Below are 14,686 nucleotides of genomic sequence, written 5' to 3' on the forward strand. Positions count from 1 at the left end.
GCTGCGGGGGGCTCTTAGGGGTCCGGTCACCGAGGACTCTTTAGAATCCTCAATAGTTTAAGTTCATTAATCGTTCTCGTCGGTATGTTATGCAGACCCGTTATTTTATTATTTCCTCTTAAGTTTTAATCGCAAAACATGGAAACTTCAAGACGTTTCTCTAAGCCAACAGCCTATCAATGCCTGCGTTTGTGTCACATGACAACTAAGCATTCTATACAAAAGTTCTAAATCCATGCAAATTTTACGTAGTGAATTATTTCTGGGAGGGTTTTGGACGTTTGGCAGGCGTAGGGATGAGGTTCCCGATGCTAAGCGGAACAGCAGCTTTACATGGAAAGCCCGGCTCAATGATCACAAGAAAAGAGAATTTCTAAACATAAAAAAGCAATGTATGGGTGGGAAATGTTCTTCGTGCTGGGTGGGGCTTAAAACAAAGTGTGTTATGATTGGATCTTTGCTGTATGCCCCACCCAGCATGACAGTATTTCCACCAATGCTGTGCTGGATTTTGTTGTGTTCTGGGGGTGAGGAAGGGGCTTCTGGGTTGGTGTGTGTGTGTGTGTGTGTGTGTGTGTAGGGTGAGAGGGGGGTTGGCTGACTGTGTTGTGTGCAGGGAATGAGGGAGAGGCTTCTGGGTTATGGCGTGTGCTGTGTGCAGGGGATGAGAGGGGTCCCGATCCGCTGTCTGTATCTACGCAGTGTGCGCCGTCTCCTTTGCTGTAAATATGTTTGTCAACAGGGCCCCAAAATCTGTATTTTTATGCTTTCCTTCTTGTATGTTTTGTACATTAAATAACCCCCCCTTAAAACATCACATTCCACGTAAGCGGGTAGGAAGTCCCCGCGCTCCCGCTCTGTACTCGCGGTCGGACGTTGGAATAATCAGAGAGACGTCGCTGGAACGGATTTTTATTCGCTGGAATTCGGCAGAATACCCGATTCTGGACTCCTTGCTGAGCCTCGTCCCAAACATGGAAATATTCAGTGCTTTTAAAAAAATTACTTTTAAGGCTCCATATAGGAACGATCCACACGCCGCTCTAGAACCCGGGTCTACGTCACGCATGATGGAGGCTCATTTAAAGTAATTTGTTCCAGATGGTATTAATGATCCGGCACCGGCGTCTTCCCCGCGCACCGAAGCTGTCAACTCAGAAAAAAACACCTCAACTCCCATCATGCACGAGCAGGCAATAGGGGTCAGAGTGTGGAAGCCCCTGTGATAAGCCCAGGGACCCCCGTGTTACAGCATCGCCACGCGTGTGAGTGTGATAGATTTAACACGCCAAGGGAGATCAAACGAAGTGCTCCGGAGCGAAGCCACCAGCAACGGGCACTCTGGGCAGTCCAGAGGTCATCAAAGCTTTCTTAAAGCGGACGTTTCTTCCACGACACGCATGCATTCCATGTCCTTCACATACATGTCCTCCGCTCTGTAGAGAAAGGCAGTTGCTTAACTCTCTCATGACCAAAAGTACCTTAAAGTCTGCACTGTTGTTTACCCATAATTCCCCTTCCTGCGCATGTACTTTTACGGTGTCAGCGTGTGCATAAGTTCATGTACACATGAATTTGGTGTTACTGTGTGTCAGCATATTTGTTAAGGTGTGTATTGTATGTATGTTAGTGTATGGTGTTGGCTGGAGTGTGTTTTACGTGTATTCTGACACCGTACAGTAACACACACTCACTCAATCCAACAACACACTAACAGTACACACTTTCACACATATACTGACACCAAGTACTAACACTCATACTAACACCATACACACTGTGACAACACACAGTAACACACACCAACTCCATACACACTGTGACAACACACAGAAACACACAACTCCATTCACACTATGGCAACACACACTAACTCCATACACACTGTGACAACACACAGAAACACAACTCCATTCACACTATGACAACACACAGCAACACACACTAACTCCATACACACTGTGACAACACACAGTAACACACAACAACGCCATTCACACTGTGACAACACATAGAAACACACACTAACTCCATGCACACTGTGACAACACACAGAAACACACAACTCCATTCACAATGTGACAACACACAGCAACACACGCTAACTCCATACACACTGTGACAACACACAGAAACACACACTAACTCCATACACTCTATGACAACACACAGTAACACACAACTCCATTCACACTGTGACAACACAGAAACACACACTAACTCCATACACACTGTGACAAAACACAGCAACACACACTAACTCCATACACTCTATGACAACACACAGTAACACACAACTCCATTCACAATGTGACAACACACAGAAACACACTAAATCCATACACTCTGACAACACACAGCAACACACACTAACGCCATACACACTGTGACAACGCACAGTAACACACAACTCCATACACACTGTGACAACACAGAAACACACACTAACTCCATACACACTGTGACAAAACACAGCAACACACACTAACTCCATACACACTGTGACAACACACAGTAACACACAACTCCATACACACTGTGACAACACAGAAACACACACTAACTCCATACACACTGTGACAAAACACAGCAACACACACTAACTCCATACACTCTATGACAACACACAGTAACACACAACTCCATTCACAATGTGACAACACACAGAAACACACTAAATCCATACACTCTGACAACACACAGCAACACACACTAACGCCATACACACTGTGACAACGCACAGTAACACACAACTCCATACACACTGTGACAACACAGAAACACACACTAACTCCATACACACTGTGACAACACACAGCCACACACACTAACTCCATACACACTGTGACAACACACAGTAACACACACCAACTCCATACACACTATGGCAACAAACAACACACACTAACTCCATACACACTGTGACAACACATAAACACACACTAACTCAATACACACTGTGACAACACATAAACACACACTAACTCCATACACACTGTGACAACACATAAACACTCCATACTTGACAGCTTTTTACTCGAAGCGGAAAACATCGATGGAGTTAAAACCGGTGGGTTTCAGATGCAGTTGGTTTTGTTGCCTTACGATTCCTTAATGAACTCCGTGATCCACGAGATTCTTTAACACGACAATTATTCTGTTACATTAACTCCTTAAACACGGCGTGAAGCGACAGCCTCTACGCCCCCCACAACGTCTCGCAGTCACTGCAGATGCTTTCTCTCTCGCGGGGTTAAAGGACTCTGTCCGTTGCTTACTTGGTGACTCCAAACCCAAGTACCAAATACCGGCTGCCCCTCTCCCCGACTTAAAACTCTGATCACCCTCAGCAAGCCGACTGCAGAGGATTCTGGGAAAGGCAGCAGGGCAGTTTAAGGTTGTCTGCCGTTGCTCTACAGTCGGTGGCCCAATTAACCATTGCTCCTAGGGGCCAAAACCAGCAACCAAAGGGTCAACAACTAAAACAAAAACTCCCTTATTAACATATTCTGTATATTATTATTTTTTACCTGAAAAGATTCCGATATATAGCCTTAAAGAGCCTGATGGGATAAGTCAGGACCTTGCCCCCCCCCCCCAGTTTGTACGCTCGTTACCTGTATGGCCGGCAGACAGAGGGTTAAAGTCACTAAAATAAAGTAATTTCCGGGTTTTTAGCATCTGCTTTATGCATTTGTGCAAGAGGTATGTACCACAGATTACAGGTTTTAGCAGTAACTTTGGAAGGTTTTTATGTCCGAAAAAAGAACATCTGTCCCATACGTAAAAACAAACCTAAATCATCGGCGTTCCCGCTGGCAGGAAGCGGGCGCAGTCCGAAAGAGCTTAAAAGTGCAGTCAAAGAAAAGAGTATTCCTTAGTCCTCCCCGTAGTGCAGAGTTCAGGGCTCAGGAGAAGCTGGATCTGTAGGGTTTCCGCGGCCCGTTCTAATGCTCTTGGCATTTTTTTTTTAGTATTTTACGTGTTTTTTTGGCTCCTGATACCGTCCGATTCTCAAGTGTAGCAGGAAAAAAAATAAAAAATAAAAAGCCAATGGCGCGGAAGGATTAACGTATCGCCTCCGAGACACCGGCGACGTCTCTGGCACCAGAAAAAAGAAATGAAAAATAATAATTCCTTGGCAGGGTTTGGGAAATTCTGAATTAAACACGATCTGAGCAAAAAAAAAAAACCTCACAATCTTTTATAGTCACAGCGGGGTTAATGTATGGCCTGCACATAGTGCTTTATTGCTATAACACAAAAATAAAAGGAAAAAAAAGGGAAAAAGGCTGAGTTTTAAAGCTGCGGATTGGGGTCTGGGACGGGGGAGGGGGGTTAATGTACATTTTTTATCATCTGGTTTGCTTGCTTGGCTTCCAGGGTCTACCTAACAGCTTAACCCAGGGTTGGGCTATCGGGCGGGTATTTAAATAACTAAAAGGGCAACTGTGTTGGTTGGGATGGCTACTGCGCATAACACGAGGTCTGTCAGCCGGGTCCAACCCTTCATGGGGTAGCCGTTCCTCGAGCCGTGCCGAGGCTACTGGATACCCGACCACAACCTGCGCGGGGCTTGAGCTATGCGTTTAGCATACGTGGCCCTTACGGCCGGCTATGGATCACCGTCGCCAACTACAGGGGAGATTATATCTGTCTGACGGAAGCACAACGTTCCGGAACAGAATGAACGAACCTCATCGTTGGGTTATAATTTGGATTGTGGCCATTAAAAAAAAAATGGCGGCTCTTGGAACGCGTGTTATACTTGCGTATAGCGAGGAGCCTACGGGGGACGCGAGATTCTCTCTCCCACCCAAACGCCGGCGTAGAGATACCGAGACTCTCTCTCATGAGGGCGAGTAACGTGTTCTTTATCATCATACGAGGAGAGAAGCCCCTGGGTATATAGGATGGGGGTCTCGCTAGGGAACGTCGGCTTATACGTTGCAGACGAAGGTCGTTACAGATTTAAAGAGGACCATTATCAAAAAACGGCATTGGCGGGAAAACCTAAATATATATACATACGGTTAAAACCAGTGTTTTCTTCGTTAGTGTGGCTAACAGCACATGATCCGGTAGAAGGGCCACGCTGGAGCCACCGCTCTTTATCACCCAAATCCTGGGAATAAGGACACACATAATGTCTACATTAAGAACTAAAGCGATCATTTTTAAACCCAAAAATATATATATTTCTATATAATCTAAGCTAGGCTGGGCTTTGTTTGTAAACCAGATGGATGGAGAAGACTTTGCCGGTGGGGACCGTATCAGAGCCAGAGGGACCGTCGGGGTTCCCACAAAGCAAGATGAAGTCTGATCACATTTTAGGGAGGTTGCCTTGGGGCGGGGGAAGGGACGGGCGGGGGGAGTGTTGTGTTTTTCTTGTTTTGTTTTTTTTTGGTCTTTTTCTTTCTTTTTTTTTTACATTTAAATAGTCACTAGAAAAGTCCTCATCAGTAATCCAATGTCCGTCATGTGTCTCCGGGGGTGGGGGTAACAATTGAACAGCAGCGGTCCACAGTCTTATGGGGTCGACGGGCAGAGAGACACAAAAAAAAAACAATTAAAAAAAATAAAATCTTGAAATAAAAAAAAAAAAAAAGGCAGTCCGCAGACCATCTTGGTGGTTAAACCTTCTTTTGAATTGAGACGGTCAAAATGTTGCCAAAAGTTTTTTCCCCCCACTGAAGGCTTTGGGTGCAGAAGTTAGCTTATTAACATATTTTTTATGTTTTGTTTCTTGATTTCACAATTTTTTTGCTGAATATTAGTGCCGGATGCCTTGCACGTTCACAGCAAGGAGCGAGTGCACGCTTCTCCCGCTCCGATCGTTCTGCTGGGGGCTTCGCAGATGGGGGGGGGGGGTTCTTTTTGTTTTTTTACAGCAGTGCGTTTGAAATGACCAGTACGCGTCCCAAAGCGAGTCTCCTTTGAATTGTAGCGGCCCCCGGGGACCGCGATGGCGCCCGTCAGTATCGTCTCGTGTGCGGTAAGTCCGTTCGGTTCTTTGTCTCTGTGTTCGCTGAAGATGCTTCGCTTGTGCAAAGGGGGGGTTTCCGCGTCCTTTTAAGTATATATTCGAGTCGATCGGGAGATGGAGATATGTAAAAAGCACATCAGTAACGCCAAACTGTAGTGGTGCGGGACGAGGCTCGTCATCGGCGCCGTCCTCTTCTGACGACCGGGACGGGAGGTCCCGCTGGGGCGACGGCAGATAGCCGAGAATGGCGTATGTCCAAAAATAAAAGCAAAGGAGGAAGAAGGGAAGCGGGTGGAGAAGCCGAAGAAGTCCTCTGGGTGGCGCAGGAACCGACAACTTCTTCCACTGCCGGCCCTGCTCGCCCGTAGGAGGGGGTTAAATAAAATAAAGAAGAGATAAACTAATGTGCAGAGAGAACGGGAAAATAAAGAGAAGACAAGCATGAAGGAGGGGAGCGGGGGAGAGAGAGAGAGAGAGAGAGAGAGAGAGAGGGTACCGCGCACACAGCAAACAGGTGAGGGGACATGAAAGGACTAAGCTCCGTGGCATGCTGGGCCGGGGCTGGAGCTCAGAGCTGGAAGCCTTCCATCGGCGCCTCTCGCTGCTCGAAGATGTACTGCTGCTGGCTGACGTCCACCTGGGGGGCGATGCTGCTGTCTTCGTCCTCCGTGCCGAAATAATGCTCAATCAGGTCAAACGCCTTCTGGTAAATCTCCTGGTTCTCGTGACTCTGCAGGAACTCGATTTTGTCAAGGCCTGAAAGTCAAGCGCAAAACACGCAACAGGTCACCTACCGGGGATACGCCGCGTGTCATAAGGAGCAGAGCGGGTGGGAGAGGCGAAGGACCGGCCCCCGCGGACAGCCCTGCACTTACCATAGGCTTCTTCAATGAGGGCGCAGTAAGGGTTAATGCCGGTACCGTTCCGCTTGGCCTCCTGCTCGCCCAACCGCAAGATGTTCTCCAAGCCATTGAGAGCCACCTGTACGATCTTGGAGTCCATGACCGTCAGGAGGTCGCAGAGAGGTTTAATGCAGCCCAAGTCCACGAGATACCTGCGGGACGGAACAGAAAGGGTGACGGACGAGTCAGGACAGACGGCACAACCAAACATCGTACGGTCGCCCCGTTCCCTGCACGATGATCGTTTCTCACCGGCCCATCTAAGAGGATAATAGCCGGAGCGCTTAAAGGAGCGTTAGCGGTCTAACAGGACATGCGTAGCGGCCGAGCAATACGACGATGCATCGGAGGACGCAGCCCCCCGCTCTCCAGGAAAATACTTGAGAAACGCGTTCTTCCCGGTAATACATTTCCTAAATACATCAATTGTGGCCCCAGGACTCCGGGCAACCTGAGTAGCCATTCAGCCCCGATCCGTGGCCATTTACACCGCCGCAGACACACATGACAGCGCCAGGAGGGGTTAACACGCCGGATGTCGTACTTGATCTGTTCGGCAGAGCCCCCGGACGTGGCGTTGGTGATCGCCCAGGCAGCCTCCTTCCGTGTCCTGAACTCCGCTGTCTGCAGGATGTTTATGAGAGCCGGGAAGATATTCGCGTCTATTACCGTCTGCGTGCAAAGGAGGGAAAGAAAAAAAAATATATTAACTTCTACGGGCGAGCCGTATCGCGTCCCCTGTACCGAGAGAATGCCCCTACAGCCATCGCTGCCCCCAACCGCAGCCCCGAGCCCGCGGCGGAGCTCTGCCAACTAAAAGCCACAATCTACTTTTAATCATGAATACGGCCGGTTAACCAGATTCTTTATGAAAGCTTGCCCATGCTTTAAAGCCCATATATCCCCGGCACGGGTCGCTTACCTGGATCTGGACCCTGTTCCCCGCTGTGATGTTGGATATTGTCCAGCAGGCCTCCTTCTTGATGGACTCTTTGGGGCTGCTGAGAAGGTGCAGTAGGCTCTGCAGGGCTGAGCAGTTCAGGATGACCTGCGGACGGACAGGTAGATCCTCAGGCAACGACGCGAACATAATGATCGTTATACAGACTAGCGTTCGTACCATCCCGTCACCGGCTAGGGTTTCTACTCCAAAAACATAGAAGGTGACAGCAGATCGGCCCCACTCGGCCCCCGTCTAGTCTGCCAGGTTCTCCTGCTGTAACGACTCAAACCTTAATCAGTCGTTGGTCTCGTCTTAGATTCAGGAGCCGTATGTCTATCCCGCGCGTGTTTAATCCCCTCGCTGTATTACCCTCTACTATATCAGGGGCCGTATTAACAGTTAACATATATGTACCTCGGACAGGAACACGTGTTTAACACATAGAACACAGAGATTGACGCGGCTAACCTGTGTCTGGATATCATCCCCAGTGACGATGTTTCCGACAGCCCTCAGCGCCGGAGAGACCACCTTATAATCGTTGTGCCTGCGGAACCAGAAACAACGCATCAGCCTGCGATAACGAATCACGCGTTACAAGACTGGAAAAATCTACTACATGTGATAATATTCACCCCCCCCCGGTATGCGTTTAATGACGCGGGGGGCTGCTAATCAATATAAAAAGAAGTACACGTCATCGCGGGGGTCTTACATTAACATTTCCACCAATCGTCTGCACACGCCGGCATCGATCACAGCCTGGATCTTATCGTTGGGTCCGTCCGACAGGTACGAGAGAGCCCAGCAGGCGTCCGCCAGCACGTCGGTGTCCATCACGAAGAGAAGCCAGGACAGGACATTCAGGCACGGGGAGACCTGCGGGGCGGAAAAACGCATGAAACCTGCACATCATGCTAATAACAAGAGAAAACACGCGGCGGCGCAGCCGGGATTGCCGGCACGGCAACACATCCCGCAAACGATGAACGTAACTGCCGGATATAATCAAAACAAGCAGAACATAGAAAAACCCAAAAAACATTTGCGATCCGGGTCATTTCTCTCCTCGCATCGGTTATGGACGGCAGCTTTCCTGGTGTGGCTGGCCTGCATCTCTAGTGACTCCAGGCTGGCTCAGCATTCTGGGAGTTGTAACCCGATGGCTGGTGGAAGTGTTGTCTCGGTCACAGAACTCACCTTGGAGAACTCCGGCGGGGGGTTCTTCCCGCGGCACAGGTTAGACAAGGCCCACACCGCATTTCGGGTCATGGTGAGACGATTCTGCTTGGAAAGTAATCTAAAAAGCGACAAAGACAGAGACCCGGGGGTTAAACGGAAGCGAGAAGACAAACGCAGGTCTGACAGAAGAGAACGTGAATGCCAGTAAACAAAATCCTGCTTGCCCCGCAGGCTGCGGCGAGGGGCTCTCCGAGGACCCCTGTTCCCGATCTAAACGTCCCGGAAGAAGCTACTGACGGAACTTACGCTACGGAGCCCGAGGTGCGTTACACGCCGTGCGCTCGCTCATAAGATGTTCAGCCTCTTTCAAACGGCTCACTTGTCCCCCAAGGATCGTTAGGGGCATCCGTAAAGCCTGGGACCCCCCTGTGTAACACCACTGCAATAACCCTTTCTGCCCCAGAGAGCGGCAATGAATTATGAAATAAACTGGGACTGAAAAGGTTAAACATGAAGCGTTAAATAGTCATAAAGTCCAGAATAACATTGTAACCCCCGGCGCAAACAATGTATCCGCTTAAAAACAAAATGTATCCGCTTAAAAACAAAAAGTGACAATTGAACGGATTTTCGCATTAATGAGCCCCTCTGAAGCGGGTTCTCCACACGCAGCGCATGCGCGACTCCACGATAAGCTTCCCATACGCCAGGCCTATCTTTAAGTAATAAAAAGCGTGAGGCTCGGTACTCACTGTAACAGGGAAGGCACGATGTTACAGTCCAGCACGTAGTCCCGGCACACGGTGCTGTCTCCGGCGATGTTACCCAGAGCCCAGACGGCCTGCGGGGAGGAAGGACACGCGTGAAACGTGTTACCGGCGACACGCGGGGGGGATGACAGCAGTTTGTGACGGCGTGCGGCAGGCAGGGTTATTCCTAACAACCAGAATTGTGAAAATACCCGGACCTGCATCTTGCGTAAGTAATACCGATGGGGCAGAAACACTTGGGTTTGTATTAAACGAGCCGTCGCTCACTCACTGGTGCTTCGTTATGTCAATCAGGCGTGCGAGCGAGCGTGCGAGGAACCACGTTCACAAGCTGCCGGTTACGTTATCCTGGTTTCTGGGTTCGGGGCGGATATGACGGGTGCCGGTTACCTGTTCCTGCACGTCCTCAAACTCTGAGCTCAGCAGTTCTATGAAGATGGGGACGGCGCCGGCCTGGATCACGATGCGCGTCTGCAGCGAGTTCCCCGACGCGATGTTTGTTAAAACCCACGCGGCCTCGAACTGGGAAAGAGAAACTTTATTAAAGACATTTATCCGTACGATATCTGTAAATCCACGGGGGCCGGTCACGTTCAGGAGAGTAGAGCCAGGACCCTTCACGTCGTGAAAATGCCCCAATCTACAGTGATTATTATTGCTTACTGTCTCATAAAGCACCGTCGTATTCTGTATCGCTGTACAACTGGTAACAAAGACATAACAAGTAGTTTATCGCACACCAAATAGACTCACAGAAACAAATGAGTTTACGCAGAGCCAAGATAGACTACGTTTTCTTTTAAATCAGTGGGGTCTCATACGTGGCCGTCTCTAACCCCCCCCCGCATGTGAATTGCACCTCCTCGCTTCGCCTGCTTCTAGTTTCAAAAGCACCGATTTCCTGTAAAACCCGCCTGATCCGTGCAGAACCGTTGCCGACGTCCATTTAAATGGAGGGCTGGCGTCGCTGTCCCTTTAAACATTTCCCCCGCTTTGCATTAGAAATACTTCATTTTTTTTATTTACTCCCAAATTTACTTATTTTTTTTTACCTGTAGTGTACAGTTTTCTTTCCTCTTCAAAAACTCCACAAACCTGGCGACTACCCCAGGGGTCCCGATGACCTCATCGATGGGGGGATTAGGTTCTGGAAAGACATAAGAGGGCAGCTTAGCCTCTGTAAACTTTGGGGTCAAATAAACGAGAAAGAAATTAAAAGCCCCAGCCAATGAAACAAACAATATCGGGATTACTTAGAAACATGATTATATATATAGATATATAGATAGATATATATATATACACACACACATATCTAAAAATATATATATATATATAAACCCATAAAAATCTAATCAGCAGTGGGATTGTATTGGTTGCCATGGCAAAACGAGTTAAGGGAAAAAATCATGATGTATTTATTTTTATTTAAATCAGATTTTTTCCTCCCCAACAAATTTAATTTGCTCTGAATTGCACAGCCGCAAAAAACTTGTGTTGTAAGATTTATCACAACTGAGGCAACAAATAATTAGCTTGAGAAACTTTTTATTTGTAGGGTACCTGGGAATAGAGGACGTGTATATATATATATTATATATATATATATATATATGCGCCGGTATCACAACCTCATGCTGACGAGTCCCATGAAGGACGAAACAGCTGTCCAGGAGCGGTGGTCTGGCTATTGTACATCTTCCTGAGTTTTGTCTAAAGGCTGTCTTGTACAGCGGGCAATTACTCTCAAGGGATCCATGTATAAAGTGGATATAGAGGCAAAGGTGATCATTGTTAACCTTATTTGCATGCGCCTACCCAGAATCCCTTGTGGTTGTTGAAGCACCATGAGATTTCTGAGGGAAAAACAAGCCTTCTGGCTTGTCTGGTGTCTGTAGATGAGTGTTTAATAATACTTCTACTACCCCTATATATATATATATATACATACTATTCTATGTATTAGTCTGTTTAGTTTATTTACTGTATCAGCTTATTACATCATAGTTTTGTTAACTGATAAGAATCTCTGATTTTTTTTAAATCACATGATTTAAATCAGACCTCCCCCCGGGCGCAGTATTAACACTGACAGGGTCAGGACCCGGAACGCCCCGTTCTATTCACTCCGAATGTCCCTCATCGCTTTCCAATCACTCCAGGCAGCGGGGATAACGACAGACGGATAGCGAGCGGATTCTAGGCGTACGGTGAGCACAAGGATATCACACGGCAGGAAAACGCGGGATACACGCCAACCGCTGGCACACGGCTCATCTCTCAAAATGAACACGCAATTTTTTTTTGTACACATAGTCTCTCGCTACACAACATAGCGAGGGGATTTAAACACGCAAGGGATTGGCATACTGCTCCTGAATCTAGATAAATGGAGCAGTCTCCCAGCAGAGGTGGTAGAGGTTGATACAGTGAGGGTATTAAACATGCATGGGATAGACATACGGCTCCTGAATCTAAGACGAGACCAACGACTGATTAAGGTTTGAGTCGTTACAGAAGGAGAAACGGCGGCTAGACGGGGGCCACTGGGGGCCGACCTGCCAGCAGGTTCTGGGTTTCTATTAAACAGATGGAGCTTTAATTCTCATGTCTGTTTTAGCAAAAAACTTAAGGATGTGTCACCGGGGGGCGCTATTCTCCACCCTGTTTCCGAAGCATTGAATCGTTCATGTGTTTTACGGTTTGTAACCGCTCCACAGTATCGCTGACGAGGAGTTTATCCATCACATGTGGGGAAGGGACCGCTGTGCCACACACGGAGAGTTAATGGACAAAAGAGCACCAGGACTAAAAGAAGGAGCCCCCATTCGCTATATTGTGACCCAAAAGTAGGATGCATCCAAGCAGCATGTTAAAACAAAGGGGTTTATTCACTAAGTGAAGTTACATTATGAGTGGCCGACACCACCCAGCATCTGCTGCAAGAATAGCTTGGACGGCCCAGTACAAAGCATATTTAAAATCAGTGAGATTCTGTTTTTATCACCTTACTGACTGAACCATACACTATACTCGGGGAGCCGAAGCCACAATGGTTTGCCAAAAATAGAATTAACCGGCACCAATTACTCGTCTGTCTCCGCGCAGGTTACCTTTTGAGAGAAGCTTTCTGAACTTCTGCGTCGCTGCGAGCTGCTGTTCTGGGTTATTGGAGAAAATCATGTCTATCATGTCAGCCGTGATCACCCCGCTCTGCGAGAGAGAAAGAGAGAGAGAGAGAGAAAGAGAGGAGGGAGGAAGAGAAGAGAGAGGGAGAACGAGAATGAGAGAGAGAGAAGAGAAAAGAGAGAAAAGTAATGACACAATGCAAACGGCAACTTAACAAGAAATGCTGACCGATGTCTCCCTCAATGGCTCCTAAACGCCATTAACATTAATGAACACCGGTGCACACATATAACATACATGTATAACGTAAAGCGTCTGCATGCATGTGAACCTAATCACTTAGTGTTTCCATCCTGCCGGGTCGGGGGGCAGGTGAACGTCCGTCCGACGTGAATACTGAGGTGTCTGGGTTACTCGGTGCGGCTATCGCAGCACACTCAGCTTTACACGGAGGGCCGCAGCTTTACACGGAGGGCCGCAGCTTTACACGGAGAGCCGCAGCTTTACACGGAGGGCCGCAGCTTTACACGGAGGGCCGCTACATTTTGTGTATAAAATGACGTTCCCGTTTTGCTAGAAACTGCTATATTTTTTAATTCTGCCTTCGAGGAGAGCGTCGATATTCTTAAAATTTATTCAAAGGCAAACATTCAGTGTAAACAGAAGCCTGGTGAGCAGGCTGCATGTGACTGCGTGTACCGTGTGTCAAAACACGCGATTCCACGCTGGCCACACGCACGTCACACTAGACGAAGCAAGGCCGGCTTCACGTGAAAAAGCCTGAAAATCTGCAGAAGGTGGTCGACACAAGGTGGACACCTCTGGGGGTTGGAATAAACAAACCAAAGTGCAGGCGCTGGATCTTCTGCTGGCCCCTGGCTCTCAAATAACATTAAATGTATTGGCCCTGATAGCCAAGTGACCCCGGCGCGGCCCTGGTGTCCGGCGCGGCGCACGCAGCGAGCCCCGAAGCCCTGCGCTCACCGAAGCCATCTCCATGTTGTTGATCTGTGTCTCGTGGAAGTTGCCGTCGGTCATGCCCTCCTCCTCGGCGGCTTCCTCCGCAGTCGCCACGTTCCGACGCTTGAAGAGCTGGGGGAAGAAACACAAAACGTCATCTCGGGGCCGGGAACGTTTCTTAGCATCTATTCCAACGAATCAAGGGACCGGGATTCTCCTTTGCGGTAACTGAGCCAACGCCACCATTTCACCCCAAAATCAAAGAGGATCGGAGCATGTTTAGATTAACCCTTTCAGTGCCAACCACCCACACCATATGTGGTTGCAAAGTAGACTCAGGGGGCCAACAAGGTCTCATACATGGTGGCAATATAGGGTCACCCCCTCCATGATGTGTGAAATGAGGGGGGGGGCAAAAGGGGGAAGCATATATATATATATATTCTTGTGACGCTCCAAGACTTTGAACGAACGCTCACCTGCTCCTCCCGTTTCTGCTTGCGCAGCTGCAGCCCCTCTTCCTCTCTCCTCCGACGCATCTCGTCGGGGTTCAAGGACTTGTTCTTGTAGCTCTTCAGCCGAGAGTTTTCTTTTCCTGAGCTAGTCATGATTTCTGCAAAAGCAAACGACAGGTTAACGTTAAAAGATCTGTAACACGACAACAACGCTATCCGTACGCGTAAAGAGACCGAAGAGAACGCTGATGCCGTAATGTCTGTAACATAGTAATATACATCTTCCAATATTTGGGGTGACTTCCCCCCATTCAAATAACATGAAATGGACCAGGGAGTGCGAGTGTTATGTCCAG

General features: G+C 48.2%; 1 protein-coding gene across 1 annotated transcript; it reads right to left on the bottom strand.

Moving 5' to 3' along the window:
- Nucleotides 1-6,557: 6,557 nt before the first annotated feature.
- LOC149280725 (importin subunit alpha-5-like) lies at nucleotides 6,558-14,483 on the bottom strand. The gene is made up of 13 exons (XM_089500155.1): nucleotides 14,355-14,483; nucleotides 13,900-14,007; nucleotides 12,900-12,999; nucleotides 10,839-10,933; nucleotides 10,177-10,308; nucleotides 9,769-9,857; nucleotides 9,035-9,134; nucleotides 8,550-8,713; nucleotides 8,303-8,381; nucleotides 7,814-7,939; nucleotides 7,436-7,563; nucleotides 6,865-7,043; nucleotides 6,558-6,745 (listed from the first exon to the last, which is right to left on the bottom strand). The coding sequence occupies exons 1-13, from the start codon at nucleotides 14,481-14,483 to the stop codon at nucleotides 6,558-6,560; spliced, it is 1,617 nt and encodes a 538-aa protein (XP_089356281.1).
- Between the last annotated feature and the right edge of the window lie 203 nt (nucleotides 14,484-14,686).

Source organism: Sceloporus occidentalis, unplaced genomic scaffold (assembly GCF_023333645.1).
Source record: "Sceloporus occidentalis isolate IW3139 unplaced genomic scaffold, rSceOcc1.0.p SCAF_148, whole genome shotgun sequence".
Classification (NCBI taxonomy): Eukaryota; Metazoa; Chordata; class Lepidosauria; order Squamata; family Phrynosomatidae; genus Sceloporus; species Sceloporus occidentalis.

Coding starts and splice junctions, on each gene's coding strand:
- LOC149280725 (XM_089500155.1), bottom strand. CDS start 14,483: ATGACTAGCTCAGGAAAAGAAAACTCTCGGCTGAAGAGCTACAAGAAC. Junction 10,309..10,838: donor AAGAAAACTGTACACTACAG/GTAAAAAAAAAT, acceptor TCTCTTTCCCAG/TTCGAGGCCGCGTGGGTTTT. Junction 8,714..9,034: donor CCCCGCCGGAGTTCTCCAAG/GTGAGTTCTGTG, acceptor TCCGCCCCGCAG/GTCTCCCCGTGCCTGAATGT.